This window comes from Melanerpes formicivorus, unplaced genomic scaffold (assembly GCF_026170545.1).
Source record: "Melanerpes formicivorus ecotype bairdi unplaced genomic scaffold, bMelFor1.0.p_v2 SCAF_111, whole genome shotgun sequence".
Lineage (NCBI taxonomy): Eukaryota > Metazoa > Chordata > Aves > Piciformes > Picidae > Melanerpes > Melanerpes formicivorus.
The window spans coordinates 1,340,898-1,360,131 of NW_027142463.1; the positions used below are offsets into that span (position 1 = coordinate 1,340,898).

Here is a 19,234-nt window from a genome sequence, read left to right on the forward strand (position 1 = left end):
GTGCACAGCAGCACAGGGCTGTACAATGCCTGCCCATAGTGCACAGCAGCACAGGGCTGTACAATGCCTGCCCACAGTGCACAGCAGCACAGGGCTGTACAATGCCTGCCCATAGTGCACAGCGGCACAGGGCTGTACAATGCCTGCCCACAGTGCACAGGGGCACAGGGCTGTACAATGCCTGCCCACAGTGCACAGCAGCACAGGGCTGTACAATGCCTGCCCATAGTGCACAGGGGCACAGTGCTGCACAACGCGTGTGCGGCATCCTCAGCAACTCGCCGTCACACAACACCTGAGCCGAGATGGTAGCAGCTCGGTGCTCCTCGACTCATGCCTGGAGTCCATAGCAATGCAGAGGTACACAACGCAGGGTCCCTAGTGTTGCATCCCTCCGCTCCCATACAAGGGAGGGCTGTTGTGGTGCGGGCACCAACTGTCTGGGAAGGCACTGGCCGCCTAGCAGCACGGCTCTCTATGGGCTGAAATCCCTTTTATAATAGAGTGGCTTCAGGCTTTTTAGCTTTAAATGCTTTTTTAGCTATCAATGGATAGAAACGTTTAGTGTCTGTATAGGAATAAGAGATTTCTGTCCATTGAACTCTTCACACTAACAGCTGCAAGTTTAAATCCTTTTTAATCTCCTCCCCCCTCGCCCCGCCTTCCCAGCCCTATCCTCCAAGGATTTTTCCGGCACTTCAAGCATTCAGGGCATTTAGAGACGAGGCAGCAGCACCGAGGACTGACAGTGCGGCACACGCTGCTACACAGCTGCAGTGTCGACAATTAGACATAAGGTGGCAGCACTGAGCACGCACCGAGCATCCGCTGGCCCTCACAGTGGAATAGAATTAAACAGGTTCGAAAAGACCTTCGAGATCATCAAGTCCAACCTATCACCCAGCACCATCTAGTCAACTAAACCAAGCGCCCCATCCAGTCTCTTCCTAAACACCTCCCTGGGCAGCACATCCCAAGGGCCAATCTCTCTTTCTGGAAAGAGCTTCTTCCTAACCTCCAGCCTAAACTGTGTCCTCTTGTTCTGGTGCTGCTTGCCTGGGATCATCTTCATTGATGATCTGGATGAGGGGATTCAGACAGTCATCAGCAAGTTTGCAGATGACACCAAGTTAGGAGCAGATATGGATCTGTTAGAGGGTAGGAGAGCTCTGCAGAGGGACCTTGCCAGGCTGGACAGATGGGCAGAGGCCAACAGGATGGCATTCAACAAGTCCAAGTGCCAGGGGCTGCACTTTGGCCACAGCAACCCCATGCAGAGCTACAGGCTGGGGTCAGAGTGGCTGAGAGCTGCCAAACAGAGAGGGACCTGGGGGTGCTGATTGACAGCTGCCTAAACATGAGCCAGCAGTGTGCCCAGGTGGCCAAGAAGGCCAAGGGCATCCTGGCCTGCATTAGGAATAGTGTGGCCAGCAGGAGCAGGGAAGTCATTGTGCCCCTGGACTCTGCATTGGTTAGGCCACACCTTGACTCCTGTGTCCAGTTCTGAGCCCCTCAGTTTAGGAAGGACATTGAGACACTTGAAGGTGTCCAGAGAAGGGCAACAAGGCTGGGGAGAGGCCTTGAGCACAGCCCTGTGAGGAGAGGCTGAGGGAGCTGGGGGTGTTTAGCCTGGAGAAGAGGAGGCTCAGGGGTGACCTCATTGCCCTCTACAACTACCTGAAGGGAGGTTGGAGCCAGGTGGGGGTTGGTCTCTTCTCCCAGGCACCCAGCAGCAGAACAAGAGGACACAGTCTCGAGCTGTGCCAGGGGAAGTTTAGACTCGAGGTGAGGAGAAAGTTCTTCACAGAGAGAGTTGTTGGCCATTGGGATGTGCTGCCCAGGGAGGTGGTGGAGTCCCCATCCCTGGAGGTGTTCAAGAGGGGATTGGATGTGGCACTTGGTGCCATGGTCTAGTCATGGATCTGTGGTGACAGGTTGGACTTGATGATCCTCGAGGTCTCTTCCAACCTTGGTGATACTGTGAGAAGAGACCAACCCCCACCTGGGTGCAACCTCCCTTCAGGTAGCTGCAGGCAGCACTAAGGTCTCCTGTGGCTGGGGAGCAGCTCAGCTGGGCTCTGTGCAGGAGTTTGTTCCACTTCAGACAGAAGCCCAACAAGACACACCAGGGGAAAGCCTCTCTTCTAAATCTCTATATAGACAATCTATATTCAACCCCTGGGTAGCTCTGCTCCGAATTGGGTTTTGTATTACAGAAACCTTTCTAGATAATAGAGGAGATACAGGGGGGGAGGGGGGCATGGCTGGGGGGTCCATGTATGCAGGCGACACCAAAAACCAGAGTGAGATCCCCCCCACCCCCCCAATCCTCTCAGACCTCAATACCAGAGACACCACAACTCCATAGAACACCCCAGGTACTGTGGGGACCCCACGAGACCTCTGCATCTCCTTTGGGACCGTCCGGAAACCCCCACCAGAAGGCCCCACAGAAAGTCCAGAGGCCTCCAGACCCCTTTTGATGACCCCAAAACACCTTCTGATACCCCCAGACCCCCTTTACATGTACTTAGGCTCCTTTCACAGGTTTCCAGACCCTTTTTGGGATCCCCAGAACCCCTCTAGATGCTCACAGACCTCCTATATTTGTGCCCAGATCCCCTTTGTTACCCTCAGATCCCGCTTAGATGCCCCCAGACACCCTTCATGTGCCAAGGTGGACATGGCTGGGGGTTCCAGACATGGGGGGGGGGGGATGCTGAAAAGCAGAGTGAGACCCCCCCCAAAATCCTCTGGGACCCCAAAACTTGAGACACCATAATTCCATAGAACACCCAGATACTGTGGGGACCCTCCACAGACCCCTAAACCTCACTGAGAGCTCTCCAGACTCCTTTGGGACCCTCCAGAGACCCCCTGGGAGTCCCCAAGGTCCCCCCCCCAAAAAGAAGGAGCCTATAAAAAAAGGAACCCCTACATCTTTCATGCTCCTGTAGCATGGTGAAGGGCAGCACAGGGCCTGCTTCCTACCTTCTGCTCCATGACACAAACCTTCCTCCCTTGCTAAATCTGATGTGAGTAAGGGAGGTGCTGCCAGGAGGCCTTTGGAGTGGGAATGGTGATTTGGTGGAGGGTTTGGAGAGGTCAGTCCCAAGGCAGAGCAGTTGGTGGTAGACTGCTGGCAGTGCCCAGAGCTAGCAGAGGGTATCGGTGTCTGTCTCTCTTCCTCACCAGTGCTATATTTATCCCCCCCAGCCATAAAAGGCCTGGACTGGGGCTCTGACATTCCACTGACTGCAGGCATTATTTTTGTTCTGGACCTTCAAGTGCAGCCCTTACCCCTCGTCCCCACTGCCTCTTTCTTTGCTGGCTTTGCTCTTGCTGTGCTCTGCTGCTCCTCGCCCGGCTGCCTGCCCCTCGCCCGGCTGCCCTGGTAAGTGCTGCTTCTGACAGCAGCTTTCAGCTCTTCAGGGGGTTTTAACCCAGTCTGCAATGCTCAGCTGAGAGGAGCTTCCTTTATTTGTCTCAGCTGCAGAGGGGTGTGAGGGATTTTGTGGCTGTGATCTGAAGACAGCTGAGCCCTGAAGCAAAGCAAAGGGTTCAGGGCTTCACTTCGTGCTGCCCAGGGGCCCTTGTGTGTTGTCCCAGCACGCTGAAGGGAAGCAGGGGCTGTGATACACAGGGCATGGGGCATAGAACCTCCTCTGGGCTGAGGGAATGGCCACTCAGCCAAATGAGGGGGCTGAGAAAGCCACCAGCATCTCTGCCTGAAGCGGCAATGGTGTGGCCAGCAGGAGCAGGGCAGGGATTGTCCCTCTGGACTGGGCACTGGTGAGGCCACACCTTGAGTGCTGGGCTCAGTTTTGGGCCTCTGACTCAAAGAAGGACATTGAGAGGCTGGAGCAGGGCCAGAGAAGGGCAACAGAGCTGGGGAAGGGTCTGGGGGGGAGCAGCTGAGGGAGCTGGGGGTGTTCAACATGGAGAAGAGGAGGCTGAGGGGAGACCTCATTGCGCTCTACAGCTCCCTGAAGGGAGGCTGGAGCCAGGTGGGGGTTGGGCTCTGCTCCCCAGCACCAAGTGATAGAATGAGAGGGAATGGTCTCAAGTTGCCCTAGGGGAGGTTTAGGTTGGACATGAACAATTTCTTCCTGGAAAAGGCTGTCCAGGCCTGGCCCAGGCTGCCCAGGGCAGTGCTGGAGTCCCCATGCCTGGAGGGGCTTCAAAGCTGCGGGGGTGGGGTGCTGAGGGCCATGGGTTGGGTGCTGAGGGCCATGGGTTGGTGGTGCTGAGGGCCATGGGGTGGTGATGCTGAGGGCCATGGGCTGGCGGTGCTGAGGGCCATGGGGTGGGGTGCTGAGGGTCATAGGTTGGTGGTGCTGAGGGCCATGGGTTGGTGATGCTGAGGGCCATGGGGTGGTGATGCTGAGGGCCATGGGGTGGTGATGCTGAGGGCCATGGGGTGGTGATGCTGAGGGCCATGGGGTGGTGATGCTGAGGGCCATGGGTTGGGTGCTGAGGGCCATGGGTTGGTGGTGCTGAGGGCCATGGGCTGGCGGTGCTGAGGGCCATGGGTTGGTGGTGCTGAGGGCCATGGGTTGGCAGTGCTGAGGGCCATGGGTTGGTGATGCTGAGGGCCATGGGTTGGTGATGCTGAGGGCCATGGGTTGGTGGTGCTGAGGGCCATGGGTTGGTGATGCTGAGGGCCATGGGTTGGTGATGCTGAGGGCCATGGGGTGGCAGTGCTGAGGGCCATGGGTTGGCAGTGCTGAGGGCCATGGGTTGGGTGCTGAGGGCCATGGGTTGGTGATGCTGAGGGCCATGGGTTGGTGATGCTGGGGGCCATGGGTTGGGTGCTGAGGGCCATGGGTTGGTGATGCTGAGGGCCATGGGTTGGTGATGCTGAGGGCCATGGGTTGGTGGTGCTGGGGGCCATGGGTTGGTGGTGCTGAGGGCCATGGGCTGGCGGTGCTGGGGGCCATGGGTTGGTGATGCTGAGGGCCATGGGTTGGCAGTGCTGGGGGCCATGGGTTGGCAGTGCTGAGGGCCATGGGTTGGCAGTGCTGAGGGCCATGGCTTGGCGGTGCCCTGGCCGTGCTGGGTCAGGGGCTGCTCTCCATGCCCTGCAAGGTCTCTCCCCAGCCAAAGCGCGCCGTGGCTCCCTGGCGCTGGGCTGCAGGTGCCGAAGCCTCTCTGCCTGCTGTGTTGCAGCCCCCGGCCCGCCGCAGTGCTGCCGCCCCGGCACTGCCGCCATGCTGTCCCTGCCCTTCTACCAGCGGCAGCTGGAGCACTACGACCGCGCCTACCGCCACCGGGAGCTGCACTCCGCTCTCAGCCGCTACCACAAGCAGGCCAAGAGCAGCTCTGCTCTCTACGCCCAAGGCTCCGCCGCCTACAGCCGCAGCTCCGCGGGGCACCGCCGGGCCTCGGCCTTCAGCCTCGACTCTTCCTCAGCTCGCAGCCACAGCTCCGCTGCCTACAGCTACGGCTCCGCTGCCTACGAGCACTCCGCTGCCAGGCAGAGCTCTGCTGCCTACGGGCTGGACTCCGAGGCCTTCAGCAGCAGCTCGGCTGCCTACAGGCATGGATCTGAGTCCATCAACAAGCTGGCCACAGCCTACAGGCTGGGTTCTGAAGCCTACGGCCTGGGGTGAGTAGGTCCCTCTGGGGAGCATTCATGGAATAGGTTGGGCTGGGAGGGACCTCAAAGCTCATCCAGCTCCAGCCCCCTGCCATGGGACACCTCCCACCAGCCCAGGCTGCTCAAGGCATCATCCAGCCTGGTCTTGAACACCTCCAGGGAGGGGACATCCACAGCCTCCCTGGGCAGCCTGTGCCAGTGTCTCCCCACCCTCACTGCCAAGAATTTCTTCCTGATCTTCACTCTCAATCTCCCCTCTCCCAGCTCAAAGCCATTTTTCCTCATCCTGGCACTCCCAGCCCTTGTCCCAAGTCCCTCCCCAGCTCTCCTGGAGCCCCTGCAGGTACTGGAAGGCTGCTTTAAGGTCTCCCTGGAGCCTTCTCTTCTCCAGGCTGAACAGCCCCAATCACTCAGCCTATCCCCATAGCAGAGGTGCTTCACCCTTCTGATCTTTGTGGCCTCCTCCAGCAGGGCCATGTCTGTCTATCATCTCATCACCCCCAGCCTGGACTGATACCCAGGGTTGCCCTGACCTAGGTGCAATTTGCCTTACTGCACCTCCTGAGCCTCTCCCCAGCCACCTCTGCAGCTGCCCAGCTGCCTCTGGCTGGCTCCAGCCACCCTGCAGCCTTACCACCAGCACCACTCAGCTGGGTGTCACCTCCAGAGCTGCTGGGGGGGCCTCAGGCTCAGTGTCTGTAGCACTCTTGCTGGAAGTTTCAGAGGACTTGCACAGTGTTGTTCTCTTCAAGGCCAGGTTGGATGAGGCCTGGAGCAGCCTGTTCTAGTGTGAGGTGTCCCTGCTGATGGCAGGGGTTGGAACTGGACAATCTTTATGATCCTTTCCACCCCAACCCGTTCTAGGAATCTGTGAATCTGAAGGCTGATGGTGTCCAGGTGGTTTGCACACCTCCCCAGGACATTGCCTTGAGCAGTGACAGTCACCCCACTCCCCCTTCACTGACTGGGAGACTAGCAAAAGGGTGGCATTGACCTTCTAACATGGGAAAAAACATCAAGAAATGACACCTGGGTCACCAAGCATCTGCCCTGCAACAATCCACCCCTGCAGTATCTGGGGGCAGATCAGATGAGGCTGAAAGCTGATGGAAGGTCCTCAGGGTGAAACCAGAGTGACACCCTGCTCCTTTCTCCTGCAGGGAGATCTTGTTCCACCTAGCAGATAAAAGGCTGGAAGACCTCAACATAAAAAGCAAAGCTTTAGAAGCTGCTTCAAGAAAGCAGAGTCCTCCCTGGGGACACCTAGGTGATGGCTGTGGGCAGGCTTAGGGCTTATGGTGTGCAGCAAGAAATAGCCAAGGTAAAAGAGGGAAGTAAACCTGATCAGAGCAATGGGGATCAGGTTGTTGCACAGAAACAGTATGGTGAATTTACAAAGCTCCAAAGAGTTCCATCCTCCACTGCCAGCTTCTGCTGGGGACCCCAGAGCTGGAGGCAGGACTGGAGGTGAGGTCTGGGCAGAGCAGAGCCCAGGGGCAGGATCCCCTCTCCTGCCCTGCTGCCCACCCTGCTCTGGCTGCAGCCAGCACACAGCTGCCTGAGGGCTGCAGGAGGCACTGCTGGCTCCTGGGGAGCTGCTCAGCTCCCAGCACCCCCAAGCCTCTTCCTTCAGGGCTGCTCCCAACCCTCTCTGCCCCCAGCCTGGAGCTGTGCCTGGGGCTGGCCTGACCCTGCTGCAGGACCTTGCAGTTGGCCTGGTTGAACCTCATGCAGTTGCCCTGGCACACTCCTCAAGCCTTTCAAGAGTCTTCTTGGGTGCCACCCCTGCCCTCAAGTGAGTCCAGCACCACACAGCTTGGTGTTACCCCAAACCTGCTGAGGTTGCCTCAATGTCTCTGACCATGTTGTTGACAAATGTGTCAGACAGCACTGGACCCAGGACAGATCCCTGAGGAGCTCCAGTGGTCACTGGTCTTCAGCTGGGCCCGTTGATCACAACCCTTTTAGTCCATCCATCAGCCCTTTAAGGTCCTTTTGGAGCTTCTGCCCAGCTGTTTGCTCTGGACTGAACAATCTGCTCTGTACTTCAGGCTGAAAGATTCCAGTTTACTGGCTGAAGATCAGTCCTACAAGATGAGTCCCAAAGCAAAGAGAGCAAAACACAACGTGGTGTCGGAGGAGAAGGAGAGCGAAGCCATGGACTACTCGGTGCCCATCTTCACAGGGAGGTGAGTCCAGCTGGGTGCCCGACTTCTGAGAGCTAATTAGCAAATTGTGGCCTAACAAATCCTTTAGTAATTGGTTTTTGCACTCCTGTGCCTCAAGGGGGTGATTTGCACCTGCCATCAGTGATGAAAAGACAAAGAGAGGTCAACACTGACCATCTGGAGCCAGACAAATGAAGCTCAGTGGCTGGGTTTGAGCACCTCACCAGGGCCACTTTCTATCACATTAGAAAATGGATCCATGGAATAGTTTGGGTTGGACAGGACCCTGAAGATCATCTGTGTGATTATAACTCACCCAGTCCCAGCGTGGTGGGGTGGAAAGGACATCTGGAGCTCACCCTGCTCCAGCAGGGCCCCCACAGCAGCTTTCCAGCAGCACAGTGCCCAGGGTGGGTTGGGAGCTCTCCACACAGGGAGACTCCACAACCTCTGTGGGCAGCCTGCTTCCAGTGCATGGCTCCCTCTCTGCTCCCACAGCGCCCAGCAGGGCCTGCCCCAGGCATCACCCGCAGTGTCAGCTTAGATGTTGGCTGCACTGCAGTCAGACCTGACCTGAGGACTCGAGGAACCATCAGGTGGATTTGTAGAGCCACAGAATGGCTCAGGTGGGAAGAGACCTCAGACACCTTTCAGCTAGACTCAGCTGCTCAGGGCCTCATCCAGCCTGGCCTTGAACACCCCCAGGGAGGAGGCAGCCACAGCCTCCCTGGGCAGCCTGGGCCAGAGTCTCACCACCCTGGTACTAAAGAACTTCTTCCTCAGCTCCAGTCTAACCCTGCTCTCCCTCTCTGGGCAGCCTGCTCCAGGCCTCCAGCAGCCTCCCCCCAAACCACTTTCTCCTCCTGCTCAGCTGCCACCTCCTGCCTGCCAGGCTCTGCCCCTTGCCCCTTGGCCTGGCCCTGGGCACCACTCAGCAGAGCCTGGCCCCAGCCTCTTGCCCCCCACAGCTCCTTCAGCTCTTGCTGAGCATTGCTCAGCTCCCCTCTGGGGCTGCTCTGCTGCAGGCTCTCAGCCTTTGCTGCTGCCAGAGCTGCTCCAGGCCCCTCAGCAGCTCTGCAGCCTCCCCTGGGCTCTGCTGTCTCAGCTGCTTCACTTCAGCACAGCCTCACCATCAGCACCTGTAGCTGCAGGTCTCTGTAGGCAGCTTTGGATGCTTAGTGTCAACATTGCTGGAGCTCTCTGTGCTCAGCAGTCTTCTCCCTCTAAGCTAAGCTGAGTCATTTCCTCCGTAATTACACCTGTTAGCAGCTACATCACTCTGTGGACCTGCTCCTCCAGGCATAAAGCATCTTCTGGGAGCTGATGAACGCCCTCAGGCCAGCAGAAAGCTCAGCCCAGTCATCTGCAGTGATCCCCAGATGCTTTTGGTCAACAGCATTAAATATTTACACTTGCTCACCATTGCTCTTCCTGGTTCCAAACAGCTCTGGGAGGCACAGGCAGAGTCTGCAGCAGTGTTGAAGTGAGCTCTGGGTGCTTTGGGATGCAGCTGTGGGACCATTGTGGTTGGACAGACCTTTCAGATCCTCCAGTCCAACCCCAAACCCAGCACTGCCAGGTCACCACCAAACCATGGCCCTCAGCACCACATCTCCACAGCTTTGAGGCCTCTCTGGGCATGGGGCCCCTTTGGGGGCAGAAATTGTTCCTCATGGGCAACCTAAACCTGCCCTGGAAAAACCTGAGGCCATTTCCTCTTCCCCTGTCACTTGTTCCTTGGGAGATAGATGGGACCAACCTTCTCCCCCTGCCCTGCTCCTGGTGGCCACACCATTGCTGCTCCAGGCCAGGCTGCTGGTGGCCTTCTTGCCCCCCTGGGCACTGCTGGCTCCTCTCCAGCTGCTGTCACCCAGCCCCCCAGGTCCTTTTATGCTGGGCAGTTTCCAGCCACTCTGCACCCAGCCTGGAGCCTTCCTGGGGTTGTTGTGGCCCCAGCACAGGACCCAGCACTTGGTCTTGGTGAACCTCATCCCATTGGCCTCAGCCATGGATCATCCTGGGCAGAGCCTTCTGCAGAGCCTCCTCCCCTCCAGCAGACCAACACAGCCACCCAGCTTGGTGCCATCTGCAGACTGACTGAGGGTGCCTGGATCCCCTCACCCAGAGCATGGGTAAAGACACCAAAGAGCCCTGGGGACCAACACTGCTGACCAGCCAGAGTTCACTCCATTCCCCACCCCTCTCTGGGCCCAGCAACCAGCCAGCTTTTGATCCAATCACTGCCCTGAGGGCAGTACCTGAGGGCTCCAGAGCAGCCCAAAGGGATGGAAACGGTGACGCTGCGCTTGAAGGACGTCCAGCAGCATGGGCAGCAGCTGCCTGCAGAGCTGAGCTCTGCCAGGGAATGGTTGTGTGCTGATGACAAAGAGCACAGGGGGCAGGCAGGGGGTTTGGAGTGACACTGGGGGTGCAGGTGGGTCAGTGGCCTTCAGCTGTTATCTTCCACACAACAATAAATATCTGAGTGGAATGTGGCAGAGACCTCTCCAGCCTTGGCATGTGGTCATGGACACAATGCCAACATGAAAGAAAAGCCTGAAAGAGCCAAACCACTTCAGGCCACAGTGAGCTGGGCACCATAACAACCTTCACATCTCTGCAGCCAGAGCAGGGTGGGCAGAGGGCAGCAGAGGGGATCCTGCCCCTGGGCTCTGCTCTGCTCAGACCTCACCTCCAATCCTGCCTCCAGCTCTGCTGTCCCCAGCAGGAGAAGGACACAGAGCTGCTGGGGAGAGGCCAGAGGAGGCCACAGAGATGCTGCCAGGGCTGGAGCAGCTCTGCTGTGAGGCCAGGCTGAGGGAGCTGGGGCTGTGCAGCCTGCAGAGGAGAAGGCTCCAGGGGCACCTCAGAGCTGCTGCCAGCACCTGAAGGGATCCTGCAGGAAGGCTGCAGAGGAACTGCTCCTGAGGGGGTCTGGAGCCAGGCCCAGGGGGAAGGGTTTGGAGCTGAGGCAGAGCAGGCTCAGAGTGGAGCTGAGGAAGAAGTTGAGTGTGAGGCTGCTGAGCCTCTGGCCCAGGCTGCCCAGGGAGGCTGTGGCTGCCTCCTTGCTGGGGGTGCTGCAGGCCAGGCTGGATGAGGCCCTGAGCAGCTGAGCCTGGCTGAGAGGTGTCCCTGGGCAGGGTGGGGAGGTTGGAGCTGAGCTCTGAGGTGCCTTCCAAGCCAAAGCTATGGTTGTATGTCAAGCAGGAGGGATGCCCACTGCAGCTGGCTCCTTGCTCAAGGGTATCACTGCAGCATGCCCTCGGCACTGCCCAGCAGGCTGTCCCTTTACATGCCTTTCAGGGAAACGAGCCTGAGTGGTATCACAGACACGGAGGAGGAAAGGATTAAGGAAAGTGCTGCCTACGTGGCCCAGAGGAACCTTTTTGCCAAGGGTGAAGGGGTGAAGGTCAGCAAGGTGGCCAAGACAGCCAAGACAGCTGCTGAAGAGGAGCATCATGAGAAGAAGTCAAGGAAAGTGGTGGTCCGGGAGTCGGCTGAGCGTGTGGCCCTGCAGAAGAAGGTAAAGGGGGAAGGGGCACCTGGGATGTGACAGCATGGGGCTGTGATGGGGCTTGGAACTGCCTGGCCACGAAGCAGATGCCAAAGGATTCTGCATGCTGAGAGGAGACCTCTCTCTACAGCTCCATGGAAGGAGCTTGGAGCCAGGAGGGGTTGGTCTCTCCTCTTAAGGAGCAAGCCACAGGATGAGAGGAACTGACCTCACCTTGTGCTGGGACAGGTCTAGGTTGGACATCAGGAACAACTTCTTCCCCTTGAGGGTTGTCAAGGCCTGGCCCAGGCTGCCCAGGGCAGTGGTGGAGTCCCCAGCCCTGGAGGGGTTTCAAAGCCATGGAGACACGCTGCTGAGGGCCATGGATTCAATAGTGCCCTGGCAGTGCTGGGTTCGTGGTTGGATTTGAAGATCTTCAAGGTCTCTTCCAACCAGACCAATTCCATTCCATGACAGCAGGGCCCTGATTCAAGCCATGGACCATCACAGCAATGGTGGTAAGACCCAAAATGTCTTGAAAGGAGATCTTTTCTGTCCTGTCATCATGGTGTCAGGTGGATAAGAAAAGAGGTTCTGTGCCTCAGGTAGCCACCAGGAATGCCTCTGATGTGCTGGGATAAGAGGGGACATCTTAGAACACCCAGTTGAGTGGCACAGGATCCTTGTGTGGATGAGGATGAGGATGGGTGATGAGGTAGCTGCCATTGTCCCTGTCTTGCTACCAAGAAGGTGCTGGGGTGGCTGCTGGAGTTTTAAGGCCTGGGGACAAGCTTAGCCAAAGTGCCTAACTCAGAGAGGCTGCCTGGGGAGGCTGTGGATGCCCTCTCTCTGGAGTCCCTCAAGGCCAGGCTGGACGCAGCCTTGGGCAGCCTGGGCTGGTGTGAGCTGTCCCTGCCCACGGCAGGGGTTGGAGCTGGCTGAGCTTTAGGGTCCCTCTGACCCAACCTGTTCCATGACTCTGTCTCCAACTGCCAATCCAAAGAGGCTGCTCTCCTCCTGCTCTCAAAGCCCTGCTTTGTGTGCTAAGGTTGCTGCTGGAGCTGGTGCCCAGGAGCGGTGGGCAGCCCCTGGCAGCAGTCTTTGCCCTGCAGCTGGAGGAGACCCAGGCCTTCCGCAGGAAGCTGAACCAGGACCAGCTGCTGCACGCCCCCGAGTTCGTCATCGAGCCGCGCTCCCACACCGTCTGGGAGGAGCAGACTGTCACCTTCCACTGCTCCGTGGCTGGCTGGCCAGAGCCCCGTGTCACCTGGTGAGTTGGTCACCACGTCACTGCTGTCTGCCCCCACAGAGACACAGAGGTGGTGAGGTGGGAAGGGACCTTGGGGATCAGCGAGTCCAAGCACTCCCCCAGAGCTCACGACCCCACCGCTGCTGCTGAGCCACCGCCACCAAACTACCTCCCTCAGTACCACACCCACCTGGCTTTGAAACACCTCTCTACCACCTGCCTGGGCAGCCTGGGCTGAACCTCCCCTGGCACAATCTGAGGCTGTTCCTCTTGTCCTGTCACTTGTTGCACATGAGAAGAGCCCAACGCCCACCTCACTGCAACCTCCCTTCAAGGAGCTGCAGAGGGCAATGAGGTCTCCCCTCAGCCTCCTCTTCTGAAGACTGACCAACCCCAGCTCCCTCAGCTGCTCCTCACAGGGCTTGTGTTCAATGCCAGGTGCAGAGGTCTTCAAACTATCCCCCCAAGCTGGCTGCCTTCTCTTCTGGGTGATGCCTTCTCTGCTGAGTATTGGCATTGAAGACTTCTCAATGCAGTTTCTCCACCAGCTTTGCCCTCACTGCCCAGCAAGCCCCAACTCACAGCCCTTTCCTTCACCTCCTTTTTCTCTGATGCTCAAAATCCTCCCGTGTGCCCCTCAGCCTCAGAGCTCTCCCTGGGGTTGGGGTGGCTGCATGGGCAGCTTGGCCCCTGGGCAAAGCTCCACAAGCTTTCAGTACAGTAAAGCCTTGTCTGCTGCAGCTGTTGTGGCTGCCTTGGGAGCAGCAGCTGGAGAAGCAGGACATGTGACACCAGCAGCAGGAGCCATGCTGGCAGTGGGAGGCTGCAGGCCAAGATTAGCTCATGACTTGGCTCTGCTGGAATCCACCCTGCCAGAAATACCGAGGGGTGCTCCTCAGGCACCAGCCCTCTCTGTGCAGGAGTGAGGGCTCAGCCCATCCCTTCTCCCTAACCTGACAGTGAAGACAAAAGAAGTGGAGGCCACCTGCCTGCTAGCAGCTGCAGCACCAGGTGATGGCCACCAGCATCCAAACATTGCCCAGCCCCATGGAGAAAACTTAGAGATGACAATGTTCTGATGGGGCTGGAGAATGCCAAGTGCAGAGTGCTGCATCTGGGGATGGAAAGCTCCATGGATCAGTGCAGGCTGGGGGCTGAGATGTTGGGGAGCAGCTCCAAGGAGCAGGTTCTGGGAGTGCTGGAGGTCAAGAAGTTCACCATGAGCCAGCAATGTGCCCTTGTGGCCAAGGAGACCAAAGGTGTCTTGGGGGGCATCAAGAAGAGTGTGGCCAGCATGTCTGAAGGGATCCTGCAAGAAGGCTGCAGAGGAACTGTTCCTGAGGGGGTCTGGAGCCAGGCCCAGGGGCAAGGGTTTGGAGCTGAGGCAGAGCAGGGTCAGAGTGGAGCTGAGGAAGAAGTTCTCCAGTGTGAGGCTGCTGAGCCTCTGGCCCAGGCTGCCCAGGGAGGCTGTGGCTGCCTCCTGCCTGGGGGTGCTGAAGGCCAGGCTGGATGAGGCCTTGAACAGCTGAGTGGAGGTGAGAGGTGTCCCTGGGCATGGAGGGGAGGTTGGAGCTGATAAACTCTGAGGTCACTTCCAACCTGAGCCATTCCATGCAATGCTAAGCCTTTGACCTGCCCAGGTCCCCGGTGAAACCCCCTGGTTGTGACAGTGTCTTGCTCTCCTCAGGTACAAGAACAATGTCCCCATCGACGTGCAGGCTCGCCCCGGCAAGTACACCATCGAGAGCCGCTACGGGCTGCACTCGCTGCACATCAGCACGTAAGGGCCGCCAGGGAGCTGCACTGATACCTCCTGCTGAAGCCTGCTGTGGATGGAGACCTGCAGAGAGTCAGTGCTCCCCTTAGGGCATCTGAGAGGTCCCAAGGCTGTGCAGCTGAGCTGCCTGTGGTTCTGGCTTTCATGGATGGGTTGGAAGGGACCTGATGATCATCCAGTTCCCACCCCCGTGCCACGGGCAGGGACTTCCACCGGACCGGGTTGCTCAGGGCTCCACCCAGCCTCACTTAGACAGAAGAAAGGTCTCCAGCAGTGCTGAGCCTGCACAGAGGTGCTGCAGCTCATCATCCCCCTCTGTTTCAGGTGTGATTTTGATGACATTGCTCAGTACAGAGCCTCTGCCATGAATGTCAAAGGAGAAATTTCAGCCTTTGCTTCCCTCGTGGTCAAGAGTAGGTTTGCAGAACCTCTCCTTCCTGCCTTGGTTTTGGGGCTCAGGGAGCCCTCAGCTCTTGATGCCAGTGACCAGAGCTGGTTTGTTTTTTCCTTTCTAGGATACAAAGGAGAAATTGATGCAAGCCTGTTACGCTCTGGAGCTAGCTCCATGCCTCTGGGCCGTAAGTTGCACTCCATGGTTGGGTTGGTGCACATCCCTCTGCAGCTGGCACATCCTGACAAAGGACTGCAAAGCTGCCTCCTGCTCCTGTCACAAAAGCAGAACTGAACACCCATAAAGGGGAGACCAGTGACAAGTGGAGCTCCTCAGGGATCTGTCCTGTTGGACATCTTTGTCAGCGATGTGGGCAGTGGCACTGAGGCACTCTCAGCAGGTTCGGGGTGACACCAAGCTGTGTGCTGCTGGACTCACTTGGGGGCAGGGATGGCATCCAGAGGACTCTTAGCAGGCTTGAGAAGTGTGCCAGTGCCAACTGCATGAGGTTCAACAAGGTCAACTGCACAAATCCTGGCTGGGTGCAGAGTGGTTTGTGAGCACCCCTGAAGACACTTGGGGGTGCTGGGTGCTGAGAAACTGACCAGGGGCCAGCACTGCTCTGGTTGCCCAAAGAAGTTGTGGCTGCCACTTGCCTGGGGGTGTTGAAAGCCAGGCTGGATGAGGCCATGAGCAGCTGAGTCTGGTTGAGACTCCCTCCCCATGGCAGGAGGTTGGAGCAGAAGAGCTCTGAGGTCCCTTGCAGCCTGAGCCATTCTAGGACTCTCTTGCCCTAATTTCTTTCCTTTCTCCCTCCCACAGTCGGAGTTTCCCCTTACGGCTTTGCCTCCAGGTTTGAGATCAAGTTTGTTGACAAGTTTGATGTGTCCTTTGGGAGGGAAGGAGAGACCATGAGCCTGGGCTGCAGCGTGGTCATCAGCCCCGACATCAAGCGCTTCACACCCGGCATCGAGTGGTACCGCAACGGTGAGGAGCTCGGGCAGGGAGCAACAGCAGCTTCCGCACCTCCAGCCCCGGCGCAGCACGGCTGAATCCACCACCTCACACCTCCAAGCACTCAACAGTTTCTCTCTTTCAATGAGTTCATAGAATCATGGAGATGTTGAAGAGGCTTCTGGCCTGGTGCTTAGGGACGTGGTTCAGTGGTGACCCTGCGGTGCCAGGTCAAAGGTTGGATTGGGTGATCTCAAAGGTCTCTTCCAACCAAAGACATTCCATGGTTCTGGGAATGGTTTGAGTTGGAAGGGACCTTAAAGATCACCTCATTCAAAACCCCTCCTCTAGACCAGGCTGCTCAAGGCCTTATTCAGCTTGGCCTTGCACACCTCCAGGAAAGGGGGATTCCATGACCTCCCTGGGCAACCTGTTCCAGTGGCATGGGAACAGAACTGCCTGCAATTTATGGGTGTGTTTGGGGACAGAAAGTGTCCATGGCACTTTGGGACATGGCCTAATGGTCACGGTGGTGTTGGGTTGATGGTTGCACTTGATGATCTTGGATGTCCTTTCCAACCCAGGCTCTATACACTGTTGTGTATGTCCAGTCTGGTCCAATACATTCTCCCTATCCAGAAGCTGCTCCTCAGTAGACCCAGCTAGTTCTCACCAGAAAATTCTCTGTTTCTAGGTGTCCTCCTTACACCATCCAAGTGGGTGCAGATGCACTGGAGTGGGGAGCGAGCTTCCTTGACCCTGCCCCATGCCAACAAGGAAGATGAAGGCCTCTACACCCTGAGGGTGGTGATGGGAGACTACTATGAGGAGTACAGCAGCTATGTCTTTGTGAGAGGTAGGACATGGGCTTGGGAGGGAAACTCACTGCAGAAGTCATCATAGAAAGCCTGAGATTGGAAGGGAGCTCAGAGCTCATCTGCTCCAACGTCCCTACCATGGGCAGGGACACCTCTCAGGTAGACTCAGCTGTTGAAGGCCTCACCCAGCCTGGCCTTGATGGAACCTGGTGGTTTGGCTCAGCAGGAATGGATTTCGGTGCTTAATGCCTGACCTTTGTGTAAGGCCCCTGGCTGAGGTCTGGGAATGTCCCTCTCTGTCCTCACAGATGCTGATGCTGAGGTCCCCGGCGCCCCAGGTGCCCCCCTGGACGTGCAGTGCTTGGATGCCAACAAAGATTATGTCATTGTCTCCTGGAAGCAGCCTGCTGTGGATGGAGGAAGCCCCATCCTTGGCTATTTCATTGACAGGTCAGTGGGCACATGGGGCTGGAGGTCTCATCCTGCTGCTCCTCCTCACTCCAGACCATAAAAGCAGGAGGTGAAATGGTCACTTGGTGGTTTTGTTCTTCTTGCTGGCCAGAAAATGACTTTGTTGGGTCTAGATTGGCTGGGTCTGCTCTGACTGGATGGAAATGATGACATCCTGCTTCCTCCCTCAGCTTCATGCTGGGAGAGATGGGGTTGTTCATCCTGCACCCATCTTTCTTATTGGCCCCTCTAAGTGCTGGAAGGCCACAAGAAGGTCTCTCTGGAGCCTTCTCCAAGCTGAACAACCCCAGCTCCCTTGGCCTGGCAATCCCAGCAGAGGTGCTCTAGTGCTTCCCAAGCTGCTAGGTCATGTTCCTGTTGACCATAGAACCATTAAGTTTGGAAAAGCCCTCTAAGATCACCCGGTCCAACCACCTGCCCAGTGCCACCGTGGGCACTAAACCATGTGCCCAAGTGCCATGGCCACACCTTTCTGGAGCACCTCCAGGGATGGGGACTTTTCAGCTGAGGAAAAAGAGGGGTGCAGGTGTGAGGGATTTAGTGCATGCCTAGATGGTGCCTCAGCCCTAAGCCCTGGTGCAGCTGCTTTGGTGTCACCTCCAGCTAACACCAGTGAGCAGGTGGCTGCGGAGCAGCCAGCGAAGACAAAGAGAGGCTGAAGCTCCAGAGGTCGGTGGCTGCCCCCAGCCTGGGTCCTTCCCTGGCCGCCACTCTCTGGGCCATGTGTGCTGTGCAGGTGTGAGGTTGGCACCAGCCACTGGACGCAGTGCAACGAGACGCCGGTGAAGTTCGCGCGGCTGCCGGTGACCGGCCTGGTGGAAGGTCGCTCCTACACCTTCCGCGTCCGCGCCGTCAACAGCGCCGGCGTCAGCCTCCCGTCGCGCGTCTCACCGCCCGTGGCCACCCTGGACCCCTCTGACAGAGCCAGGATGAGAAGTAAGGTGGAGCAGGCTGCCCCACAGCTTTAGGAGTGATGGAACTGCTTGGGTGGGAGAAGCCCTCTGAGATCATCCGGTCCAACACTGACCCAACCCCACCATGGCCGCCAGACCGTGGCCCCATGTGCCATGGAAACACCTTTCTGGAACCCCTCCAGGGCTGGGGTCTCCAGCACCTCCCTGGGCAGCCTGTGCCAGTCCCTGACCACTCTTGCAGCAAAGACATTTCTCCTCCTGTCCAACCTAAGCCTCCCCTGGGGCAATTCAAGGCCACTTCCCCTCCTGCTCTCACCTGATCCTAGGGAGAAGAGCTCAGCCCCCACCTCACTGCAGCCTCCTTTCAGGGAGCTGTAGAGAGCAATGAGGTCTGCCCTCAGCTTCCTCTTCCCCAGACAGAACAAGAAGTCCCAGCCCATTAAACCCCCACCCAGATGAGGACAACCTCCTGAGCAGGCTTTGAAGCACCACCAGAGGGAGCAGTGCAAAGGCAGAGCACCCTGGGGACAGCTCTGCAGGGAGCGATCACCCTGCCGCGCTTTGCGCTGGGGGCTCTGTCAGCTGCAGTGCTCCCTGCTCCCAGCTCCCAGGCACCACGGAGCTACGGAGGCCTCACGTTTGTTCAGCCAGCAAAGCAGCTGAGCAGATCCTCCAGGGAGGCTGTGGCTGCCCCTTCCCTGGAGGTGTTCCCGGCCAGGCTGGATGAGGCCTCAAGCAACCTGGGCGGGTGGGAGGTGTCCCTGCCCCTGGCACGGGGTTGGAACTGGATGATCTTGAAGGTCCCTTCCAACCCAACCCCTTCTGTGACTGTGTGGATGGTCTCTGAGCCACAGACTGTGCTCATGTGGTGATCAAAGTCCTGCAGCAACATTGGCACAATGCCCAACAGATCCCAAGCTCTCTGCTTTAATGTTTCATAGATTCATGGAATGGTTTGGGCTGGAAGGGACCTTGAAGATCATCCAGTCCCAGCCCCTGAGCCTGCAGCTAGCTTGGGTGACCACCTTGGGTGACCACCTTGGGTGACCAGGTTGCTGCATAAGCAACAGTCACAACAGCAGCCAAACATGGAGCTTAGGTGACCTTTATGTCAGTTTTGAGCCCTAGTAGCCATCTGCCTCCTTATTTCAGAGGTTTCTGGAGTCTTCCCTTTCCATGACACCTCTGCCATTTGTTTCAGGTCACCCTTCTGCTCCCTGGACTGGCCAGATCATTGTCACTGAGGAGGAACCTGCAGGTAAACACAGCCCTTTGGCCTACCAGAGTCCAAGGCGAAGCTGGCTGAGTAAGGAGAACTCCCAGTGGGTTCAGTGAACTTTGGCACCCACCCAAAGTTTGTTGTGCTGGGAGTCACTCAGCCCTGAGCGTGGTGGTGGAGG

General features: G+C 57.8%; 1 protein-coding gene across 1 annotated transcript in view; it reads left to right on the forward strand.

Moving 5' to 3' along the window:
- Positions 1-3,310: 3,310 nt before the first annotated feature.
- The window catches only part of MYOM1 (myomesin 1), a 45,706-nt gene continuing 29,782 nt past the window's right edge, over positions 3,311-19,234 (forward strand). Inside the window, exons 1-13 of the mRNA XM_068166922.1 lie at positions 3,311-3,394; positions 5,170-5,608; positions 7,651-7,788; positions 11,071-11,290; positions 12,373-12,530; positions 14,197-14,289; positions 14,611-14,699; positions 14,802-14,864; positions 15,500-15,664; positions 16,326-16,487; positions 16,758-16,899; positions 17,657-17,856; positions 19,036-19,092. Of these exons, the coding sequence (XP_068023023.1) occupies positions 5,211-5,608; positions 7,651-7,788; positions 11,071-11,290; positions 12,373-12,530; positions 14,197-14,289; positions 14,611-14,699; positions 14,802-14,864; positions 15,500-15,664; positions 16,326-16,487; positions 16,758-16,899; positions 17,657-17,856; positions 19,036-19,092 (1,885 nt within the window). The 5' untranslated portion in view covers positions 3,311-3,394; positions 5,170-5,210. The remainder of the gene's footprint in view (positions 3,395-5,169; positions 5,609-7,650; positions 7,789-11,070; positions 11,291-12,372; positions 12,531-14,196; positions 14,290-14,610; positions 14,700-14,801; positions 14,865-15,499; positions 15,665-16,325; positions 16,488-16,757; positions 16,900-17,656; positions 17,857-19,035; positions 19,093-19,234) is intronic.